This window comes from Mustela erminea, chromosome 7, assembly GCF_009829155.1.
Source record: "Mustela erminea isolate mMusErm1 chromosome 7, mMusErm1.Pri, whole genome shotgun sequence".
NCBI classification, from domain to species: Eukaryota; Metazoa; Chordata; class Mammalia; order Carnivora; family Mustelidae; genus Mustela; species Mustela erminea.
This window is the reverse complement of record NC_045620.1, coordinates 92,982,368-93,007,730: the sequence shown is the minus strand read 5'-3', so window position 1 is coordinate 93,007,730 and position 25,363 is coordinate 92,982,368. Positions and strand designations below refer to the sequence as shown.

General features: G+C 37.7%; 1 protein-coding gene across 4 annotated transcripts in view; it reads left to right on the top strand.

The window, feature by feature from the left end:
* The window catches only part of GCFC2 (GC-rich sequence DNA-binding factor 2), a 44,311-nt gene extending 38,129 nt beyond the window's left edge, over window positions 1-6,182 (top strand). The window contains exons 14-17 of one of the 4 annotated variants that reach the window (XM_032352592.1): window positions 41-107; window positions 1,702-1,848; window positions 3,790-3,914; window positions 4,724-6,182. In XM_032352592.1, the coding sequence (XP_032208483.1) occupies window positions 41-107; window positions 1,702-1,848; window positions 3,790-3,914; window positions 4,724-4,841 (457 nt within the window). In that variant the 3' untranslated portion in view covers window positions 4,842-6,182. Of the gene's footprint in view, window positions 1-40; window positions 108-1,701; window positions 1,849-3,789; window positions 3,915-4,723 lie in introns of those variants that run through there. The other 3 variants (XM_032352593.1, XR_004287872.1, XR_004287874.1) reach the window with 3 other exon arrangements.
* The last annotated feature ends 19,181 nt before the right edge of the window (window positions 6,183-25,363 follow it).

The window sequence follows — 25,363 nt, the reverse complement described above, 5'->3', positions numbered from 1 at the left end:
TTAACAGTTTGCATTTTGTTCTTTCTTGGTTTCAAATTAGCACTGTAGAAAACAAAACATCACCACATTCAAAGTTCCAAGAAAGGCAGTTCTGGTCAGGTTTAAAGGTAAGCAGGAAAAACTACAAAAATAAAATTTTTCTCATTTACTAGTATGTGGTAGAGTAGAGATTATCAAACTTCTGTAAAGGACCAGGTAGTAAATATTTTCTGCTTTGAATGTTCATTGAACTATTCAACTCTCTGCCTTGTAGTATAAAAGCAGTTATAAACAATATGTAAACAAATAAGCATGGTTGTTTCAGTAAAACATTACTTACAGACACTAAAATGTCAGTGTCTTAAGTTTCACTTGTTACAAAATGTGTTTTTTGGGGTGTTTTGTTTTTGTTTTTGTTTTTGTTTTCAAAATAATAGGTCATTCTTAGTTTACCAGCTCTGCAAAACCAGGCAGCAAGCTAGATTTAATCCACAATCCATAGTTGGCCAACTCCTAGTCTAAAATGGTGAAGTCATTACTAAGTCAGTGGTAAGAGGGAGAGATGGTAAAAAGTTGGGTTCAGAAGATACTTAGGATGGAGCACTGAAAAGACTTGATGACTAAATTATAATTACATGTGAAGACCAGGGTGCTAGCCAAGTTTCTGACTTTGGCAGCTTGGTAACTTGGAGGGGATACAGGAAGAACAGGCTTGAAGGGAAGATAAAGGTCTGTTTCAGATGGTAAATTGAAATCTATGGGGGAAAATATAGGAATAGATAGAAGTCTGGACTGCAGGAGGCAGATCTTAGTTGGAGATTGAGAAGTCAGCCACATGGAGGCAGTATTAGGAGGAATGGCATGAAGCATGAGAAGAAGGCTAACAACACAACCTTGGGAAAGAGGGACATGAGGCAGGCAGAGAAAGTGAAGTCTTCAAATAAGCGTTAGAATTTATTGTGAAACTTAGAGTAGTCACAAGAGGGTGGCATCATGAAAACTAAGCAAAGAATTTTTAAGAGTGAAGACAAAGTATTAAATACCACCCAAGAGACTTGGGAGAAAGACTGAAAATGTTTACTGGATTTTACAATTAAGAGGGTCTTGGGTGACCTCAGCAAACTTAGTTTTTAATAGGGTGAATCCATATTTGTTAGGTGGTTGAATCAGGGAAAACACTTTCCAGAAAGAGGGAACAACGTCAGTAATGACAAAGTGTAGAAAGATTGCATGTTAGAGTAATACAGTACTGGGAAGAAAATGGAAATCATAAAATTCACAAAGATGGATTTAGAGGAAGGAAAGGCAACTTATGTTAGTTTTATTGGAATATCGTGTTTTTAAATCTTATGTATCAGAGCAATGACAGTTTCTCAGAATAACACATTAGTAACAGTGACACTGACTTTAACAGTAGTCCTTTATGAATATTTGGGTCCTATGGTCTTGCGCCTGATGACCCCAGACTCTGGGAGTGGGAATCGAGGAGGAAGATCACTGATCTGGAGAGGGTCCAGTGAAGATTGAGATGATGTTGGGTGATAGTCCTAAGAAATATGATGAGCAAATATATGGAGGTTGTAAAGAATTAGGTATTTGTTCAGAAATGTTTTCTAGTGATTGTAAAATTGATAGACCAATGTTTTATGTTTGTTGGAAACTACTACCTTTTTCCTTTAGGGGAAACAGCTGCACAGTCACTTAATCTTTATTTTATTTTAGCTGTTCCGCAATATTCTTCTTTGGAATGGACTCCTCCCAGATGACACCTTGCAAGAACTAGGACTAGGGAAGCTCCTAAATCGTTACCTTATTATAGCTCTTCTTAATGCCATACCTGGGCCAGATGTTGTTAAAAAGTGCAACCAGGTCAGTGTAATATTACTTTTTAAAATTCAATTAATACAGTCTGTATTGTGGGGCACCTGACTATCTTAGGGGGTAGAGCATGTGACTCGATCTCAAGGTCAGGATATTGGGGTCTAGAGATTACTTAAAAAGTTTAAAACCTATATTGTAACAGAATAATTAAAATTGTTGTGATACTCATAATAATTTAATAGACTAGAAACCCAAAAGCAACCAACCTCTCAGTATTTAAGGATTTGTATACTAGTTTGAATTATCTCCAGCAGGGAAAAGAAAAATTATTTAATAAATGGTGCTGGGCCAGTTGGTTAACTCTTTACAAAAAGAATGATAAATCCTCAGCTTTCACTAAATACCAGTATAAATTTCAGATAAAGTATAAAAAAGAAACTGTAAAATACTATACTAAGAGGATAAATGTATCTTTTTGAACTTAAAAGCAAGAGAAGAAATGGTGAAAAAAGATTTAATGAAAGTATAAAACTTCAGTGAATTTAAAAACATTTAAAAGGTATCAAGATTTGATCATTGTTAAAACTGAAGGATAGTTTCATTGGGGTGACCAGTTATTCCTTCTTCTTTTCTATAATTAAAAGTTAAAAGGAAAACTGAGAAATAAAAGTTATAATCCATAGAAAGATTAACATCCACCTGTTTAAAAAAGCTCTTTAAAGTTAGTAAACAATTCAGATATTCCAGTTAAAAATAGACAAAAGACATGCAACAGGAAATTCACCAAAAACAGAATATGTAAAAGTTTCTAAACTCATGGAAAAGATCAAAAGTACTAATAAGAGAAATGCAAAATAACATAGTAAGGATATTATTTTTACCAGTTATGCTGGCCAGGGTTTTGTTTGTTTGTTTGTTTTTTGCTGTTATTTCCTAGTTCTTGTCATAAGCATGAGGAAACAATTGCACATTATTTCCGGGGCACCTAGAATGGGTGATGCCGGGGTTCTGAGAAACAGTCTTCACTGGTGGAATGAGGGCTTGAACTCCATAGAGTTGGCACGATGGGTACAAACCTTTAAAGTTCATACCCCTTGTCTTAGGATAAAATTCCTTGAAGTAAAATTGTTGAGTTAGAGATCAGAGATGAACATGTAGATTTGTGAGAAAATGCAATGGAGTACATTTGAGATCTAAGTGGCTTTATTAAGGTTCTGTGACTCGGGCAGCATTCCATCTAGCAAGTAGAGAGATCCTCTGAGGAGTTGTACACAATGAAAGGGTTTCATAAGAAAGAAGGTGAGACAAGGAACTGTTAGCAAAAGAAAAGGATTATTTCAGGCTGGGACAGGGTCTTACTGGGGAAAGGAAAATGGCATGGTTTTTATTTTACAGACCTCAAATCTGGGGATTGACTGTTTAAAAGTGACATTCCTGGGAGGAGTTGAAACTGCAGTTCAGATCTTGGGTTTGCTGTTGTAAGGAGCAAATGACCCTATTTGGGGCTTGTTTCTTTATCAGAGTTTAAGTACAAAGAATATTGTAGCGTTATTTATAATAGAGAGTTGCCAACTCTCTATCCAAAAACATTGTCTGTTCATCAGATAAGTCAGTTTTAAGAATATAGAAAAATGTTTATAAATTTAAAAACAACATAAGAAATTAGATAGCAGTTCCTAACCCATCATGATTTTTTTGGCTATTGTTTTTATATCACACAGTTTTAAACTGCATTATCTCCCCAAAATGGAATTCATCGTCCATGCTATAAATTTCAGGTTCAGTTTAGTCCTCTTTGACCATGAGTCTACTACCAGAAATAGAAAAGTGGCAGGATTCTCATCCTTTTAAGATGTATAAACTTTGACAATGAAAAATTCTCGATATTTATTTTACCATAACCATAAAGGGCTAAATGAGATGGACTGATGTTAGCAAAAAGCCTTAGATAACTATTACTAAAAACTGACCATGTGTTTTAATTAACAGATAGCAGCGTATTTACCAGAAAAATGGTTCCAAAGTTCTGCCATGAGAACGTCTATTCCCCAGCTAGAAAACTTCATCCAGTTTTTGTTGCAGTTTGCACATAAATTATCTAGAAGTGAATTCAGGTAATTTGCATATTTGTATCTCCATAAGCATAGTTCAAGGATTCTATTTTACACTCAGTAATTTTTAGAAAAATTTGTACTTATTACTCTATTTTTAAAAGTCTATGGAGACTACTCACTATAGAATTAGTATTTTCATGCACAGCCTTTGGAATCACTATTTTATACTCCCACCTCATGCCTAATAGTTCATATTTTTAAATGTAAACCTCTTCTAAAATAAGCAGTTCCAGAAAACTATCACACAGGAGAATTTAGGAAACTATAAATCAGAAGCCTCTTACTAATCATGTTTTTCATTTTCCTGGCCATTTAAAAATCTCAACTATTGTTTAAGTACAGGTCTGCAGCCTGCCTTTTACCCAGCAATAGCTAGAATCTCTTGGATGTTTCATTAACAACACTAAGTGTTTAGGGGCTTCATTAACACCACTAGATGTACAGTGGTGTTCTGGTAAACCACTACTCCAAAAGTTTAAAAAATTTTTAAATAAAAAGCACAGATTTGTAGCATCCATAGGTAAATATTCCTACGGAGGCTCCCCCCATCATAGTCCTTACAAGCTGATAGCCCCACACCCACCGTAACTTTAAATCTACCATCAGCTTTCTGATGGTAGATTTAACTGCTTTTTAATCATTCACATTAAAATTTGCCAGCATACATCCCCTAATGACTATAGCTGAATGCTCTATGGAGAAGGTAACATCTGAATATTTTATGCTATTTTAGATACTGGGTTAAAATTTTTGTTTCAGATTAACAACTAATGATTCACTATGCTTTCAAACCTTTTTTTGTTTTTCAGGGATGAAGTCAAAGAAATAATTCCTGTTCTAGTGAAAATAAAAGCTTTGAGTCAAGCAGAATCCTTCATAGAAGAGTATCACCTAGACGATCTGAAATCAGTAATTAAAGAAGTTTGAACAAACTATGGGAAAGTACTAACATGAGATTTTAATATAATCATACTTGCCTCCTTTGCTTGGGGGCCAGGTGGAGCAGGACTTCATCCTTCCAATCCTCCCCTTACCTTTTGGTATCATGAAAGGCTGGCCCCCCTGTGGTGGTTGCAGGAATTAAGCACACAGGAGCATTAAGAGTTTAACATAGTCCCTTTGATTCTTCTCACTTTTCTAGTTGAAGAGAGAAATTGAAGAAACCTTGCTGTCTGGGCTTTGGTGAGTCTTCCGAACTGCACCATAAAAACATGTTAGTTTTCTTCACTTTAACGATCTCTGTTTACAAATAAGTTAAATGTAAAACTTAATTGGAATGAATTATTTGCTAAGTATTAACTGAGTAAAGGCATTTTAAGGTTTATTGATAACTACTGTAACAGAGGCCAGTGAAACCACCCTCCCCCCCAGCCACAGGATAGGTATTACCTTTTTTTTCTTACTCCATGCAGATTTAGTAGCTATAAAAAATCATATTTTAATTATTCATTTTGGCTATTAGAGAATAAGTATTTTTTTCTTTTTGGCTGTTTGTAATTTTTTTTTAATAACCCATTCATCTTAGGGATTTGTCAGAACCTTTTATATTTTAAAGATACTGTCCCTGTCCTATGTTATAGTTTCCTCATTGCCATTTTTAATTTTGTGTATGATGTTTGTAGTGTGCTAAGGTCATCATAGTTGTTACTTACTTGACTACTCTTTTGTTACTGTTTTTTCATTGGTGATAGGCTTAGATAAGAAACAGTTACTTTAAATACTCAGAACAGGTTATAAACTTCCTAATAAAATATTGGTGTAATTGAAAAGAAATTTTAAAAATTACTAGTAAATTCTCATTTTGAGAAATCTTTTCTTAAATCTATTTGTTAAATAACTCAAGAGAAACCCTGAATATGTATTTCATAAATTATTGCCCCAAAGATAATCAGGAAATCTTTGATTGTAGAGGATTTGAGCATGTGGCTTCTACCATTATCACCTCTAGTTTTGAAGTTGGTGTATATTTTAACAGATTGATGTGTTATTTCTACTGCAGTGAAGACTTATGATTCACTAGTAGGAATAGTTTAAATTTTCTTTTAGTTACACAAATTATATAAGAATGGAATTTCTAGAAATTCAAACCATTACTCAGAGGCATTTAGCATTCCTGCCGTTACTGTCCCAGAGGTGAATGTTGTTTTCATTTTAATGTTATCCTTTCAGACCTTTTCTCTACTTACAAACATATGTGTGTGTTAACATAAGTGACATTGTTATTGCATATGAAATTTCTAATTTTTATTAATAAAATATGTATTTGAAAACTTTCCTAAGACTTCTGCATTTTTAATTAAAGATGTCTTAGATATGTTCCCTATGTTTTTAATTTGAGCAGAGAGATTTCTCTTTTTGTAGAATGGAAAATGTTAGAACTGCTTTCAGAAATACAAATTGATTTAAACTCCCAATAGCTTAAATACCTATCATTATACTGGATTTCATTATACTTAGTGTTTGAACCTCGAGATTTTTATCCTTCATATACTCTAATTGAGGATATTCAAAAACATGTGAAACTTGATTTTAATTCAATCCCCAGGCCAGGTTTTTTTTCTTTGTCCCCTCTGAGTGTAGAATGGATGGAATGAAAGGGAGGAACACAACAAGCAAGAACAAAATCTTGAGTTAGAAATTCATATCTCAATTCTCTCCCTGGGTTTTTTACCTTTTCACATAAAAACTTAACAATCTTTACAGAATCAGAAAGATGACTTTAAAGCTCTTTGTTGTTAGGAACCCAAAAATGCCTTGAAAAAACACCTCAAAACAACTGATTTTTGCATTTCCTAGGCCTGTGACAAAATGTTTATGTAGCTGTATCAAATATACCATATGTGATTAAAAAAAAAAAAAACCTGAAAAAAATTATTACAGACCAATATTCTTCATGAACATATGAATGAAAGTCCCTTCAGACATTAGCAAACTGATCCTAGCAGCATGTAAAAAGGATGATAATACATCTTGACTAAACAGGTGTTCTTTTAGAAGGGCAAGGTTTAACATTAGAAAGTTCAATCAGTATGATTCATCTATGAAGAGAGTAACAGAGGAAACCATATGATCATCTCAATTGCAGGAAATGCATTGGACAAAATTCAGCATGCCCTCACAATACAAACCCTGGGAGTATAAGTTCCTCAGTCTGATAAAGAGCATCTGCAAAAGAACATCTATGCTTAACATCATATATGTCATGGTGAAATATGAAGCAAACCAAGGATGTCTGCTCTCACCATTTCTGTTCAGCATTGTTCAGTAGCCATACAGTCAGTCAAGAAAAAAGCATAAAGATTGAGACATAAGAGTTGAATAGTCATTCACAAATGATATGACTGTTTACATAAAAAAACCTTATGTTCTCCACAAAAGAAAACCAACAAGAATAAATGAATTTGGCAAGATCTTAGAAAATCAAAGCCCAGGTCATGCTGGTCATCTGACTGGAAACAGATTTTAAAAACTAGCATTCCAATAGCAGCAAAATCATAAATTACTTAGAAACAAATTTATAGAAAGATATGCAAGAACTCTGCACTAAAGAGCAAAACATTGCTGAGATGATGTTCTTAAAACAAAGGGAGAGACCTAGCATGTTCATGAAGTGGAAAACGATCTTTGGTTAAGGTGTCAATTCTCCTTAAATGTATTTATAGTTAGCTATTCATATCAAAATCTTTTTAAAAAATTGTCTAATGAAATTTTATTTATTTGACAGATCACAAGTAGAGAAGCAGGCAGGGCAGGGAGGGAGGCAGGCTCCCCGCTGAGCAGAGAGCCCAATGTGGGGCTCAATCCCAGGACCCTAGGATCATGACCTGAGCCGAAGGCAGAGGCTTTAACCCACTGAGCCACACAGGTGCCCCATAATCTCATTAGACTTAAAAAAAAAAATTAATATTTTTAAAAGTTATATAGTAGATGGCAGAGGATTAGGAGACTTAAATCTCGTCGGGTCCCAGGAATTCAGCTAGGTAGTTATCAAACCATTCTGAACACTTACAAACTCAACAGGAGATTGAAGAAAAGAATAAGCAGCAATTCCAGGAACAGAAAAGTGACCACTTCTGGAAGGTAGGACATGGAGAAGAGTGAATCCAAGGAGACATACAGGAAGAGAGACTGCAGCAGGGAGAGGCCGGCTTCCAGCAAGTGGTAGATCAGTGAAGCACAAAATCAGAACTTTCAGAAGTCTGCTCTGCAAAGGGATGTTGCTCCAGTGGCTAAGCAAGGGGTGGAGCCCTTCCTGAGACAGTGTGGTCTCAGGACCTGTGGAGTCACAGAAACCAGGGGTGCCTGAGTGCAGCAGAGCTCCCAGGTATTGGAGTAGGAATCCAGCTGCAAAGACAGAGCCGAGGAGTGGGCTCTCAGCTCAGGGATGCCATAAACTGGTCCAAGGCACGGTTGAGCCACTACTCTTCAAGCAGGGACCCCACAAGTGGCAGATACAGGAAGGCCCCTCCCCCCACTTCCTTCACTGGGAAGAGCGGCGTAGGAGCCCATTGCAGGAATCTGCTGGGTTTGGAGACTAATTGGGGCTGTGCACCAGAGATAGAAATGCTCAGTCACAGGCCGGGTGAGCCCGGAGCACAACTGGAGACCAGGGAGATGGGTGGGATTGACTGGTTTTCTCTGAAGGCACACTGAGAAGTGGGGCCCCAAGCTCTTGGCTCCTCCTGGTGGAGATTGGAAGGCCACCATCCTCTTTCCAGTCCTCTGAAGCTCTACGGAAAGGATTCAGGAAAAAAAAGTGAGAGCAAAACCAAGATTATTTGGCCTGGTCCCTGACAAGGGCAGTTCAATTCCACCTCAGGCAGAGACATTTGAGAATCACTGCAACAGGCTCCTCCCCCAGAAGATTAGCAAGAACAGCTAGTCAAGACCAAGTTCATTGATCAACATGAAATGTGGAACTCCAGAGCTAGGGGAATGCAATACACAGAATTCATGGCTTTTCCCCCATAATTCTTAGTCTTTCAAAAATAAATTTTTTAAATTCTTATTCTATTTTTTTCATTTTTTCTTGTTTCCTATTTTAGCCTTTTTAAAACTATTTTATCTTATAAATACCTTTTTAAAAATCTTTAAATTTTTATTGTTACAGTCGTCTTCTATCTCTTCATTGTATTCAATCTAATTTTTTGTATACATATAAATTTTTCATTCTTTAAAATTTTGGGATACAGTTTCTTCTAACAGATCAAAATATACCCTAAATCTAGCATATGGCTTTGTTCTAGTCTACAGCCTAACCACATTCTTTTTTCCTTTTTTCTTTTTTCAAACAACTCTTACCAATTCTTTTTAGAATCTTTTTTGATTGTCATCTTTAAAATCATATTCCATCCCTTCATTGTGTTCACCCTTATTTTCATAGGTTTTTCTTTCTTTAAAATTTTGGGAGTAGTCTCTTCTAACATACCAAAATACACCCAAAAATCAAGTGTGTGGCTCTCTTCTAATCATATATATGTATTTTTTTCTCTTTTTTCTTCCTCCTTTCTTCTCCCCCCAGGTTCAGGTCTCTTCTGATTGGGCTAGTGTATATTTTTCTGGGGTCATTGCCACCCTTTTAGCATTTTGTTCTCTCATCTATCTGTTCTCATCTATTCTTCTCCCATCTCATCTATTCTTACCTGGATAAAATGGCAAGGTGGAAAAACTCACCAAGAAAAAGAACAAGAGACAGTACCAATGGCTAGGGACCTAATCAATACACATGTAAGATGTCAGAACCAGAGTTCAGAATGACAATTATCAAGATGCTAGCTGGGCTTGAAAAAAAGCATAGAAGAGGGTGCCTGGGTGGCTCAGTGGGTTAAGCCTCTGTCTTCAGCTCAGGTCATGATCTCAGGGTCCTGGAATCAAGCCCCGCATCAGGCTCTCTGCTCAGCAGGGGGCCTGCTTCTCTTCCCCTCTGCCTGCTTCTCTGCCTACTTGTGATCTATCTCTGTGTCAAATAAATAAATCTTTGAAAAAAAAAAAAAAAGTAAAAGCATAGAAGATACTAGAGAATCCCTTTCTGGAGAAATAAAATCTAACCAAGTTGAAATCCAATGAAGTTGACATCAAAAAAGCTATTAATGAGGTGCAATAAAAACTGGAAGCTCTTTACTGCTAGGATAAATGAAACAGAAGAATTAGTCATATAGAAGACCAAATGATGGAGAATAAAGCTGAAAAAAGGAGAGAAACAACTACTGGACCACAAGGCTCCCCTTGTGAGAGATAAGTGATAAACAGTATTAGAGTAATTGGGATCCCAGAAGAAGAAGAAAGAGTGTGGGGCAGAAGGTATATTGGAGCAAATTACAGCAGAGAATTTCCCTAGTTTGTGGAAGGGAACAAGCATCAAAATCCAGGAGACACAAAGAACCTCCCTTAAAATAGGTCCATACCCCGTCATCTAATAGTAAAACAAGTCTCAGTGACAAAGAGAAAATCCTGAAAGCAACTCAGGACAAGAGGTCTATATATTCAGAGCACAAAATTAGAAAAATAAGTAGCCAAGAATACTATATCCAGCTAGGCTGTCATCGACAATAGAAGGACAAAAAAAAAAAAAGAATTTGCAAACATCAAACCAGCCCTACACAAAATATTGAAAGGGGTTCTCCAAGCAAAGAGAAATCCTAAAATATTGTAACAAACCAGAAAGGAACAGAGACGATATACAGTAACAGTCAACTTACAGACAATACAATGGCACTAAATTCTTATCTTTCGATAGTTACCCTGAATGTAAATGGACTAAATACCCCAATCAAAAGACACAGGGTATCAGAATGGATAAACAACAAGATCCATCGATATGCTGTCTGCAAGAAACTCATTTTAGACCCAAAGACACCACCAGATTTAAAGTGAGGGGGTGAAAAACAATTTGCCATGCTAATGGATACCAAAGGAAAGTGGGGGTGGCAATCCTTATATCAGATTAATTAGATTTTAAGCCAAAGACTATAATAAGAGATAATAACAGACATTATATCATACTTAAAGGGTCTATCCAATAGGAAGATCTAACAATTTTAAATATCTATGTCCCTAACATGGGAGCAGCCAATTATATAAATCAATAAATAACAAAATCAAAGAAACACATTGACAATAATACAAGAGTAGGGGACATTAACACCCCCCCTCACTGAAAGGGACAGATCATCTGAACAAGAAAATAAAAGGCTTTAAATAAAACACGGACCAGATGGACAACAGATATATTCAGAATTTTCCATCCCAAAGCAACAGAATACACATTCTTCTCTAGTGCACATGGAACATTCTCCAGAATAGATCACATCCTGGATCACAAATCAGGTCTCAACTGGTACCAAAAGATTAGGATCATTCCCTGCATATTTTTAGACCACAATGCTCTGAAGCTAGAACTCAATCACAAGAGGAAAGTTAGAAAGAACTCAAAAACATGGAGGTTAAAGAGCATCCTAATAAAGAATGAACGGGTCAAACCAGAAAATTAAAGAATTTTTTTAAAAATTTCATAGAAACAAATGAAAATGAAACACAACTGTTTAAAATCTTTGGGACACAGCAAAGGTGGTCCTGAGAAGAAAATATAAAATACAAGCCTTTCTCAAGAAACAAGAAAGGTCTCAAGTACACAACCTAACTCTACACCTAAAGGAGCTGGAGAAAGAACAGCAAAGAAAGCCTAAACCCAGCAAGAGAAGAGAAATAATAAAGATCAGAGTAGGGGGAGGAGTTAAGATGGCAGAGAAGTATCAGGCTGATATGACATCAGGTAGCAGGAGATCAACTAGATAGCTTATCCAACCACTCCAAACACCTACAAATCCAACAGGAGATCAAAGAGAAGAAGAGAAGCAATTTTAGAAACAGAAAATCAACCACTTTGGTAGATCCGGCAGAGAAGTGAATCCAGAGTGAAGGGAAGATAGACCATGGGGGAAGTGGCCGGCTCCCAGCAAGTGAAGGAGCAACGGAGCACAAAATCTGAACTTTTAAAAGTCTGCTCCACTGAAGGACATTGCTCCAGAGGCTAAGGTGGGGGTGAAGCCCACACAGGAACAGCGTGGCCTCAGGTCCCACGGGGTCACAGAAGGATCAGGGTATCTGAGTGTCACAGAGCCCATGGGTATTAGAGCAGGGAAGCCGGCTACAGAGACAGAGCTGAGGAGTGAGCTCTCAACTCGGGGTTACCATGAACTGTGGTCTGTGGCACAGGCCACTGCTCTGTGAGCGGAGACCCTACAAGATCCAGGATGACCCCCCCCAAAAGAGCTCAGAGATCTACAGGGTTCAGAGACTCCAGGTGGGACTGTGTGCCAGAGACAGAGATGCCTTGTCACAGGCTGGGTGAGCCCAGAACATAACTGGAGGCCAGGGAGACAGGAGTGTTTCAGCGCTTTTCTCTGAGGGCGCACTGAGAAGTAGGGCCCAAGCTCTCGGCTCCTCCGGGCTGAATACTGGGAGGCCGCCATTTTCATTCCCATCCTCTGGAACTCTACAAAAAGCATTCAGAGAACAAAAGCTCCTGAAAGTGAACCCAAGCAGATTACTTAACCTGGCCCCTAGTAAGGGTGGTGCATTTCCACCTCAGGCAAAGACACTTGAGAATCACTACAACAGTTCCCTCCCCCAGAAGATCGACAAGAAATCCAACCAAGACCAAGTTCACTTACCAAGGAGAAGAGCGAAATTCCAGAGGAGGAGAAAGCAAAGCATGGAATTCATGGCTTTCTCCCCATGATTCTGTAGTCTTGCAAAGTTAATTATTTTTCTTAATTTTATTTTTTTTTCTTCTGCTTTTTTTCCCTAAACTTTTATCTTTTCCTCTTTTAACATTTTTTAACTAGTTTATAACAACAATACCTTTCATTAAAAAAAAATCTTTTTGGAGGGCACCTGGGTGGCTCAGTGGGTTAAGGCCTCTGCCTTCGGCTCAGGTCATGATCCCAGGGTCCTGGGATTGAGCCCTGCATCGGTCTTTCTGCTCAGCGGGGAGCCTGCTTCCACCTCTCTATCTACCTGCCTTTCTGTCTCCTTGTGATCTCTGCCTGGCAAATAAATAAATAAAGTCTTTAAAAAACATTTTTTTTGAAACTTCATTACTATAGTCATATTTTATCCTTCATTGTATCTAACTTTATTTTTTGTATACACATAGGGATTTTCTTCTAGAAAATTTGGGGTATAATTGTTTCTAATAGATCAAAATACACCCTAAATCTAGCACAGGGCTTTGTTCTAGTGCCCAGCCTGAGCAAATTCTCTCCACTTTCTTTTTCTTTATTCTCCCAACCAACTTATCGTATCAATTCCTTTTTTAGAAATTTAAAAACAATACAAAAACTTTTCATCTTTATAGTCAAATTCCATCACTACATTATGTTTACTCCTATATATGTTTTAAATTTTTTACAATTTGGGGAGGTAGTTTCTTCTAAAAGACTAAAATATTCCCAAAATTAAGTGGGTGACCCTGTTCTATTCACCAGTCTAATATATATATTTTCTTTTTCATATTTTTCTTTATTAGTTTACTTTTTTTTAAATTTTTTTTTCTGAACTTCCTTTTACCCCCTTTCTTCCCCCCTGATTTGGGGTCTCTTCTGATTTGGTTAAAGCACATTTTCTTGGGGTATTTGCCACCCTTTTAGTATTTTATATGCTCCTTCATATATTCTTATCTAGATAAAATGCAAGGTGGAAAAACTCACCACAAAAAAAAAAAAAAAAAAACAAAAAACAAACAGTATTGAAGGCCAGGGACCTAATCAATACAGACATTGGTAATACGTCAGATATAGAATTCAGAATGATGATTCTCAAGGTGCTAGCAGGGCTCGAAAAATGCATGGAAGATATTAGAGAAACCCTGTCTGGAGAAATAAAAGCCCTTTCTGGAGAAATAAAAAAACTAAAATCTAACCAAGTTGAAATGAAAAAAGCTATTAATGAGGTCCAATAAAAAATGGAGGCTCTTGGGGCACCTGGGTGGCTCAGTGGGTTAAAGCCTCTGCCTTCAGCTCAGGTCATGATTCTAGGGTCCTGGGAGAGCCCCACATTGGGCTTTCTGCTCAGTGGGGAGCCTGCTTTCCCCCACCCCCTCTGCCTGCCTCTCTGCCTACTTGTGATCTCTGTCAAATGAATAAATAAAATCTTTAAAAAAATGGAGGCTCTTACTACTAGGATAAATGAGGCAGAAGGGAGAATTAGTGATGTAGAAGACCAAATGATAGAGAATAAAGAAGCTAAGCAAAAGAGAGACAAACAACTACTGGGAGAATTCGAGAGATAAGTGATACCATAAGACAAAACAACATTAGGATCATTGGGATTCCAGAAGAAAGAGAGAGGGGAGCAAAGGTATATTGGAGAGAATTATTGTAGAGAATTTCCCTAATATGGCAAAGGAAACAATCATCAAAATCCAGAGAACCTCCCTCAAAATTAATAAGAATAGGTCCACACCCCATCATCTAATAGTAAAATTTACAAGTCTCAGCAACAAAGAAAATCCTGAAAGCAGCCCAGGAAAAGAAGTCTGTAACATACAATGGTAAAAATATTAGATTGACAGCAGACTTATCCGCAGAGACCTGGCAGACCAGAAAGAATTGGCATGATATATTCAGAGCACTAAACGAGGAAAAGCATGCAGCCAAGAATACTATATCCAGCTAAGTTATCATTGAAAATAGGAGAGATAAAAAGCTTCCAGGACAAACAAAAACTAAAAGAATTTGTGAACACCAAACCAGTTCTACAGGAAATAATGAAGGGTGTCCTCTAAGCAAAGAGAGAGCCTAAAAGTAGTAGACCAGAAAGGAACAGTAACAGTCACCTTACAGGCAATACAATGGCACTAAATTCATATCTCTCAGTTACCCTGAATGTAAATGGGCTAAATGCCCTAATCAAAAGACACAGGATATCAGAATGGACAAAAAACCAAATCCCATCAATATGCTGTCTACAAGAAACTCATTTTAGACCCAAAGACAGCTCCAGATTTAAAGTGAGGGGGTAGAAAACAATTTACCATGCTAATGAACATCACAAGAAAGCTGGGTAGGCAACACTTAGATCAATTAGATTTTAAGCCAAAGACTATAGTAAGAGATGAGGAAGGACACAATATCATACTCAAAGGGTCTGTCCAACAAAAAGATCTAAAAATTTTAAATATTTATGCCCCTAACATGGGAGCAGCCAACTATATAAACCAATTAATAACAAAATCAAAGAAACACATAGACAATAATACAATAATAGTAGGGGACTTTAACACTTCCCTCACTGAAATGGACAGATCATCCAAGCAAAAGATCAACAAGGAAATAAAGGCCTTAAATGACACAGGACCAGATGGACATCATAGATATATTCAGAACATTCCATCCCAAAGCAACAGAATACACATTCTTCTCTAGTGCACATAGGACATTCTCCAGAATAGATCACATCCTGGGTCATAAATCAGGTCTCAAATGGTACCAACAGATTGAGATTATTCCCTGCATATTTTCAGACCACAATGCTCTGAAGCTAGAACTCAATCACAAGAGAAAATTTGGAAAGAATCCAAATACATGGAAACTAAAGAGCACCCTTCTAAAGAATGAATGGGTCAACCAGGAAATTAAAGAAGAAGTAAAAATAAAATCATGGGAACAAATGATAATGAAAACACAACAGTTCAAAATCTGTGGGACACAACAAAGGCAGTCCTGAGAGGAAAATATATAGCAATACAAGCCTTTCTTGAGAAACAATAAAGGTCTCAAATACACAACCTAACCCTACACTTAAAGGACTGAAGAACAACAAAGAAAGCCTAAACCCAGCAGGAGAAGAGAAATAATAAAGATCAGAGCAGAAATCAATGAAATAGAAACAAAAAACAAAAAACAAACAAACAAAAAAAAACAGATCAAAAAATCAACAAAACTAGGAGCTGGTTCTTTGAAAGAATTAAGATTGATAAAGCCAGGGCGCCTGGGTGGCTCAGTGGGTTAAGCCGCTGCCTTCGGCTCAGGTCGTGATCTCAGGGTCCTGGGATCGAGTCCCGCATGGGGCACTCTGCTCAGCAGGGAGCCTGCTTCCTCCTCTCTCTCTCTCTGCCTGCCTCTCCAACTACTTGTGATTTCTCTCTGTCAAATAAATAAATAAAATCTTTTAAAAAAAAATTGATAAAGCCCTGGCCAGGCTTATTAAAAAGAAAAGAGAAAGGACCCAAATAAATAAAATCATGAATGAAAAAGGAGAGCTCACAACCAAAACCAAAGAAATACAAACAATTATAAGAACATACTATGAGCAACTATACGCCAGCAAATTTGATGATCTAGAAGAAATGGATGCATTCCTAAAGACATATAAACTACCACAACTGAACCAGGAAGAAATAGAAATACTGAAGAGACCCATAACCAGTAAGGAGATTGAAGCAGTCATCAAAAATCTCCCAAAAAGAGCCAAGGGCCAGACGGCTTCCCCGGGGAATTCTACCAAACATCTAAAGAAGAATTAATTCCTATTCTCCTAAAACTATTCCAAAAAATAGAAAAGGAAGGGAAACTTCCAAACTCATTTTATGAGGCCAACATTACCTTGATCCCAAAACCAGACAAGGATCCCATCAAAAAATGAGAATTACCAATATCCTTGATTAACACAGATGTGAAAATTCTCACCAAAATACTAGCCAATAGGATCCAACAGTACATTAGAAGGATTATTCACCACGACCAAGTGGGATTTATTCCAGGGCTGCAAGGTTGGTTCAACATCTGCAAATCAATCAATGTGCTATAATACATTAATAAAAGAAAGAACAAGAACCATAGGATACTCTCAGTAGATGCTGAAAAAGCATTTGACAAAGTACAGCATCCTCTTCAAAGTGTAGGGATAGAGATTACATACCTCAATATCATCAAAACCATCTATGAAAAACCCACACTAGTATCATTCTAGTATCAGAGCTTTTCCCCCAAGGTCAGGAACATGGCAGGGATGTCCATTATCACCACTGCTATTCAACATAGAACTAGAAGTCCTAGCCTCAGCAATCAGACAACAAAAAGAAATTAAAGGCATCCAAATTGGCAAAGAAGTCAAACTATCACTTTTTGCAGATGACATGACACTATACTATATGTGGAAAACCCAAAAGACTCCACTCCAAATCTTCTAGAACTTGTACAGGAATTCAGTAAACTGTCAGGATATAAAAATCAATGCACAGAAATCAGTTGCATTTCTTTACACCAACAAGACAGAAGAAATAAATGTACCCAAAACCATAAGGTACCTAGGAATAAACCTAACCAAAGAGGCTAAGAATCTATACTCAGAAAACTATAAGGTACTCATGAAAGAAACTGAGGAAGACACAAAGAAGTGGAAAAATGTTCCATGCTTATGGATTGGAAGAACAAATATTTTAAAAATATCTATTCTACCTAAAGCAATCTACACATTCAATGCAATCCCTATCAAAATCACATCCAGTTTTTTCAAAGAAATGGAAAAAATAATCCTAAAATATGTATGGAACCAGAAAAGACCTTGAATAGCCAAAGGAATATTGAAAAAGAAAGCCAAAGTTGGTGGCATCACAAATAGAGACTTCAAGTTCTATTACAAAGTTGTCATCATCAAGACAGTATGGTACTGGCACAAAAACAGACACATAGATCAATGGAACAGAATAGAGAGCCCAGAAATAGACCCTCAACTCTATGGTCAACTCATCTTTGACACAGCAGGAAAGAATGTTCAATGGAAAAAAGACTGCCTCTTCAACAAATGGTATTGGGAAAATTGGACAGCCACATGCAAAAAAATGAAACTGGACCATTTCCTTATACCACACATGAAAATAGACTCAAAATGGATGAAGGACCTCAATGTAAGACAGGAATCCATCAAAATCCTTGAGGAGAACACAGGCAGCAACTGCTATCAAAGTACAGCATCCCTTCCTGATCAAAACTCTTCAAAGTGTAGGGATAGAGGGTACATACCTCAATATTATCAAAGCCATCTATGAAAAACCCACACTAATATCATTCTCAGTTGGGAAAAGCTGAGAGATTTTCTTCAGGTCAGGAACATGGCAGGGCTGTCCACTATCACCACTGCTATTCAACATAGTACTAGAAGTCCTAGCCTTAGCAATCAGACAACAGAAAGAAATAAAATATATCCAAATCAGCAAAGCAAAAGTCAAACTCTCACTCTTTGGAGATGATATGATATTTTATGTAGAAAACCCAAAAGACCCCATTTCAAACTTCTAGAACTTGTACAGAAATTCAGTAAAGTGTCAGGATATAAAATCAATGCACAGAAATTAGTTGCATTTCTATTCAGCAACAGCAAGACAGAGGAAAGAAATTAAGGAGTCAATCCCACTTATAATTGCACCAAAAACCATTAGATAACTTGGAATAACACTAATCAAAGAGGCAAAGAATCTGTGCTCAGAAAACTATTAAGAGTACTCATGAAAGAAATTGTGGAAGACACAAAGAAAGGGGAAAACGTTTCATGTTTATGGATTGGAAGAACAAATATTGTGGAAAATGTACATGCTATCTAGAGCAATCTACATGTTTAATGCAATCCCTATCAAAATACCATTGACTTTTTTTTCAAAGAAATGCAACAAATAATCCTAAAATTTATATGGAACCAGAAAAAATCCTGAATAGCCAGAAGAATGTTGAAAAAAGAAAACCAAAGTTGGTAGCATCAGAATTCCAGACTTCAAGCTCTATTACAAAGCTGTCATCATCAAGACAGTATAGTACTGGTACAAAAACAGATACACAGATCAATGGAACAGAATGGAGAGCCCAGAAATGGGCCCTCAAAATTATAGTCAACTAATCTTCGACAAAGCAGGAAAGAATGTCCAATGGAAAAAAGACAGTCTTCAATAAACGGTGTTGGGAAAATTGGACGGCCACATGTAGAAGAATGAAACTGGACCATTCCTTATACCACACAGAAAAATAGACTCCAAATGGATGAAAGACCAATATGAGAAAGGAATCCATCAAAATCCTTGAGAACACAGGCAGCAACCTCTTCCTAGAAACATCGCCAAAGACAAGGGAAGTAAGGGTAAGAATTAACTATTTGAGACTTCAAGATAAAAATATTTTGCACAGCAAAGGGAATGGTAAACAAAACCATAAGACAACTGACAGAATGGGAGAAGATATTTGCAAGTGACATATCAGATAAAGGGCTAGTATCCAAAATCTATAAGAACTTATCAAACTCAAGACCAAAAGAATAATCCAATCAAGAAATGGGCAGAAGGCATGAACAGACATTTCTGCAAAGAAGACATCCAAATGGCCAAGAGATACATGAAAAAGTGCTCCACATCACTCAGCATCAGGGAAAAATAAATCAAAACCACAGTGAGATACCACATCGCACCAGTCAGAATGGCTAAAATTAACCAGTCAGGAAACAACAGGTGTTGACAAGGATGCAAAGAAAGGGGAACCCTCCTACATTGTTGGTGGGAATGCAAGCTGGTGCAGCCACTCTGGAAAACAGCATGGAGGTTCCTCAAAAAGCTGAAAATAGAGCTACCCTACAACCCAGCAATCACACTACAAGGTATTTACCCTAAAGATACAAACAGTGAGGGGCACCTGGGTGGCTCAGTGGGTTAAGCCACTGCCGTCGGCTCAGGTCATGATCTCAGGGTCCTGGGATGGAGTCCCGTATCGGGCTCTCTGCTCAGCAGGGAGCCTGCTCCCTCCTCTCTCTCTCTGCCTGCCTCTCTGCCTACTTGTGAGCTCTCTCTCTCTGTCAAATAAATAAATAAATAAAATATTTAGGAAAAAAAAAAAAAAGATACAAACAGTGATCTGAAGGGCATGTGCACCAGAACATTTATAGCAGTAATGTCCACAATAGCCAAACTATGGAAAGAGCCTAGATGTATCAACAGATGAACGGATAAAAATGTGATAGGTGTACACACACACACACACACACACACACACACACACACACACAGAGGAATACTCTGCAGCCATCAAAAAATGAAACCTCGCCATTTACAACAAAGTGGATGGAATTATAGAGTATTATGTTAAGCAAAGTAAGTCCATCAGAGAAAGACAATTATCATATGATCTCTGATATGAAGAATTTGAGAAACAGGGTGGGGGTTCGTGGGAGGAAGGGAATGAAACAAGATGGGACTGGGGAGGGAGACAAACCTAAGAGACTCTTAATATCAGGAAAATAATTGAGGGCTGCTGAGGGGGGTGGTTGTGAAGAGACAGGCTGGCTGAGTGATGGACATTGGGGAGTGATGGACATGGTGAGTACTGTGAATTGTGTAAGACTGAAGATTCAGATCTGTACCCCTGAAACAAATAATACATTATATGTTTAAAAAAAAGGGGGGGAAAAGAAAAAAAAATTTAAAAGTGTAAAAACCATGAAAAATTGCTCCATATCACTTGGCATCAGGGAAATACAAATCAAAACCATAATGAGATATCACCTCACACCAGTCAGAATGGCTAAAATTAATAAGTAAGGAAATGACAGATGCTGGCAAGGATGCAGAGAAAGGGGAACCCTCCTACACTGTTGGTGGGAATGCAAGCTGGTGCAACCACTCTGGAAAACAGCATGGAGGTTCCTCAAAATGTTGAAAATAGAACTACCCTATAACCCAGCAATTGCACAAGTGGGTATATACCCTAAAGATACAAACGTAGTGATCCGAATGGGCATGTGCACCCGAATGTTTATAGCAGCAATGTCTACAATAGCCAAACTATGGAAAGAACCTAGATGTCCATCAACAGATGAATGGATAAAGAAGAAGTGCTATATATACACAACGGAATACTATGCAGCCATCAAAAGAAATGAAATCTTACCATTTGCAATGACGTGGATGGAACTAGAAGGTATCATGCTTAGCGAAATAAGACAATCAGAGAAAGACAACTATCATATGATCTTCCTGATATGAGGAAGTGGAGATGCAACATGGGGGGTTAACGGAGTAGGAGAAGAATAAATGAAACAAGATGGGATTGGGAGGGAGACAAACCATAAGTGACTCAATCTCACAAACCAAACTGAGGGTTGCTGGGGGGAGGGGGGTTGGGAGAAGGGGGGTGGGGTTATGGACATTGGGGAGGGTATGTGCTATGGTGAGTGCTGTGAAGTGTGTAAACCTAGAGATTCACAGACCTGTACCCCTGGGGATAAAAATATATGTTTATAGGGGCGCCTGGGTGGCTCAGTGGGTTAAGCCTCTGCTTTCTGCTCAGGTCATGATCTCAGGATCCTGGGATTGAGCCCCGCATAGAGCTCTCTGCTCAGCAGGGAACTGCTTCCCCCTCTCTCTCTGCCTGCCTCTCTGCCTACTTGTGATCTCTCTCTCTGTCAAATAAATAAATAAAACAATTTATATACATATATATATAAAATAATTAAAAATAAATAATTTTTAAAAAATAAAAAAAGTATAAAAACCTTAAAATACCCAAACCAGTCTTGGACACACTGCTGCTTATCTGATGTCAAAACTTACCATAAAGGGGGAGCCTGGCTGGCTCATTCGAAAGAGCATGCCATCTTGATCTCAAGGTTGTAAGCTCAAAGTTAGAAAGTTAGAAAGTTAGAAAAGAATACATACCTTATGGTTCAACATATAGCAAATATAAGAACAGACATAACCAACCATTTTGGATGTAGAGATTACTTAATAAACTTTAGAGAACAGAAAAAAAATTTAAGTAATCAAGACTGGTATCAGAATGAGAATAGATTAATATATCATAATCAAGAGCCCAGAAACAGATCTACACATACACAATTTTTAACCAAGATGCCAAGTTAATTCAGTGGGAAAAGGAAAGTATAACTGTTGGTGGAACACTGAGTATCTCTGTGAAATAGAAAGCCTTGACCGTCACTTTCTACTCAGACATGCTTATGACATGCTTGCACACACACACACACACACACACACACAATCATGGATTTAAATGTAAGACCTGGAAACAAAAGTAGAAAAAAAAATTATCTTAGTGTCTTGAAGTAGATGAAGATTTCTTGGGTTGGACACAGAAAGCAATAACCAATAAAAAAAAAATGGACAAGTTAGACTTCATCAAAATTCAAAATTTATGCAACATCTTAGATCCTCTGGAAAGTACAAATTAAAATCACACTCATACACCATTTCACACCCACTAGAACTGAAAAAGACTAACATCCACAAATGCCAAGAATGTGAAACCACTGAAATACTCCTACGTTGCTGCTGAAAGTATAAAATGGAACAACCACTTTGGAGAACTGTTTATCAGTTTCTTAGTAAAGTTAAAGATTCATTTACCCTCCAGTTCAGAATACCCATTCTAAGCATTTATGCAAGAAAATAAAAAATATGGTGGAAGGCCTGGGTGGCTCAGTCTAGCAGCCCACTCTTGATTTCAGCACAGGTCATGATCCCTGGGTCATGAGATCAAGCCCTGCATTGGGCTCTGTGCTGGGCATGGAGCCTGCTTAAGATTCTCTCCCTTTCCCTCTGCCCCACCTCTGGCTTGTACATTCATGCATGTTCTCTCGCTTTCTCCAAAATAAATAACTAATGTCTTGAAAAATACGTTCACAAAAACATGGGTATACATAAGTATAACAGTGTTGATATGACCCTTAGTAATAGCTGAAAACAGAATGGATAACTGGTGTATTTATAAAATAGAAAACTACTCAGGATTAGAAATGAGCAAGGCATATAAGAACTAAATCACAAAACATCATTAAATGAAAGAAGTTAGAAAAGAATACATGCCTTATGATTCAACATATAACAAATATAAGAACAGACATAACCAAAATGATGGAGGAATGAAAATAGGAATTTTCTGGTAGTGATGGAAATGCTCTATAACTTGATTTGTATGATGGGTACATGGGTATATTCAGTTTTTAACTCATTGAATGGAAAACCTAAGATCTGTGTATTTTATTAAATGTTATAGTGATGCATCAATTTTTAAAAATACTTCATAGATCAGACAAGTGTAAAGAGTGAACAATCTCGGTTATCAACGGGCTGAGTACCATCGAAGCCCATACTAATGGCTCTTCATGATACTTTCAAAGGTCATTGGTCGATGTTAACCGAGGAAAACGAAGAGGGATATGCAGAGATATTTTTGTTTTTGACCTATGTAGTCCATTAGACTAGCAGTTTTTAAGCTCTTTGTACCCAAACAAACCTAAACCTAACAAATTTCCATCAAGAATAATGCCTTAAAACCACTCCCCTGAAGGATTTGCTGTTAGGGATTCAGGCTGATCTGCTAACCAGAAACACCCGGGAAGACTCTGTAAGACAATCAAAGACGAATTTATGTTGACAATATTCTCTCAAATAGTCAAGCCTCATGGAGTTAGTCTGGAGAAATGTGAATTAACATCAATAAAGGTTTACCAGGCTTTTTATTAAATGTAAAAGGAGGATTAAGTTTGACCATTCAATTCATGGAGATGGTATTGAGACAGAATTAAATAACTATAGACCCACAGTTCCCAAACTGAGCAGGAATGCCAGGGGCTCTGCTGTAACTCACAGGGCACTGCGGGGATTTTTAATTCTCAAGGGGGACAGCAGTACTCACCACCAGTCACCAACCACTGGGGCTTCCAGCTCGGGGTTGTTCAGTGTCAACATCAAATCATGTTACATTACTTATAAAACAGTACGTATTTGTTAGCTGGGTTACCAGAGGCTGCTCTTGTTAAAGGCAAATGAAGACCAGCCTTGAAAATTCCCTAAGCAAGCAAAACCAGTTTCGTTCTGCAAGCAAAACCTAATTTAGCTTATTCTGCAAGGCTGCCAAGACCTGTGCCAGTTTTTGTTTACACCTCTGGAAATCATAAACAAAATCTGAACTGTTCTAGGCTGATAGGAGGTCACCACTGACCAATTCACTATCATGTAAGAAAATTCTAATATAACAAATGACTGAGGAATAAAGTCACTGCTTTATCTATATAAACTGTTTACAACAACATACACCTGAGGGGTGCCTGGCTAACTCCGCTGGAAGAGTATGCCAACTCTTGATCTTGGGATCATGAGTTCAAGCCCCACGATGGGTGTAGACGTTACTGAAATAAACAAACTTTAAAAAAAAAAAAACAGCATACACCTGAGCTTCATTGCGTGTTTTGGCTTAAGTGCTCCCAGTTCACAAACTATTTTTACTAATTACTACTTTGGTGATTCACTGGTTTTACTTCTGTTATTTCTGAACTTTTGATACTGTGATCAAGAGCAAGTACCCCATGAAATTCCATGTCAAACACAAAAGGAGTGGTAGTGTCCAATCTGATTCCAAGGTTTGAGAAGTTGTGGCCAACAGACACAAACATCCCAAATAGTAATTATTATTTAAGGATGCAATTTTTTAAAAACATTTAAGTTATCTCTACACACACTATGGGGCTTGAACTCATGACCCTAAGATCAAGAATCAAACTCTTCTCACTGAGCCAGCCAGGTGCCCCTGTGTATTATTTTTAAATATCTGAACCTAATTGGTCAATAAATAGTGCTCAGTATTTCTTCTGGCCTAGGGGTTCTCTTTATTTATTTATTTAAGATTTTATTTATTTGAGAGAGAGAGAGAGAGAGAGAGCAAACGCACATGAGAGAGGGGAGGTCAGAGCGAGAAGCAGACTTCCCATGGAGCTGGGAGCCTGATGTGGGACTCGATCCCAGGACTCCGGGATCCTGATCTGAGCTGACAACAGTCAAGTGAGTCAACCAACTGAGCCACCCAGGGACCCAAGGGGGTGCCCTTTAAAAATTTCTAAAAAACTAAGTTCTCTGTTAAGTAAGAAAGAACCACTGAGAGTTTGTTGTTCATTGAAAAAATGCAGAATCATCCTAAACACATTTGGGGTTATTTTTAAGATTTTACTTTTAAGTAATTCCTACACCAACCATGGGGCTCAAACTTATAACCCTGAGATCAAGAGTCACAGGCACTACAGACTGAGCTAGCCAGGCACCCTCCTTTGGTCTTCTTATAGCTAAAGAGAGAAACACATAGGGAAACCACTTCCCTACTGTGTTCAAATTTTCAGAAACACACCTAGGATTTTTTTTTTAAAGATTTTATTTATTTATTTATTTGACAGACAGAGATCACAAGTAGGCAGAGAGGCAGGCAGAAAGAGAGAGAGGAGGAAGCAGACTCTCCGCGGAGCGGACAGCCCTATGCGGGGCTCGATCCCAGGACCCTGGGATCATGACTGGAGCCGAAGGCAGAGGCTTTAACCCACTGAGCCACCCAGGCACCCCCACATCTAGGATTTTTAAGTCATAAAAGATTAGTACAGATCATTAAATTCCATAAGTATCTGCCTAGTAA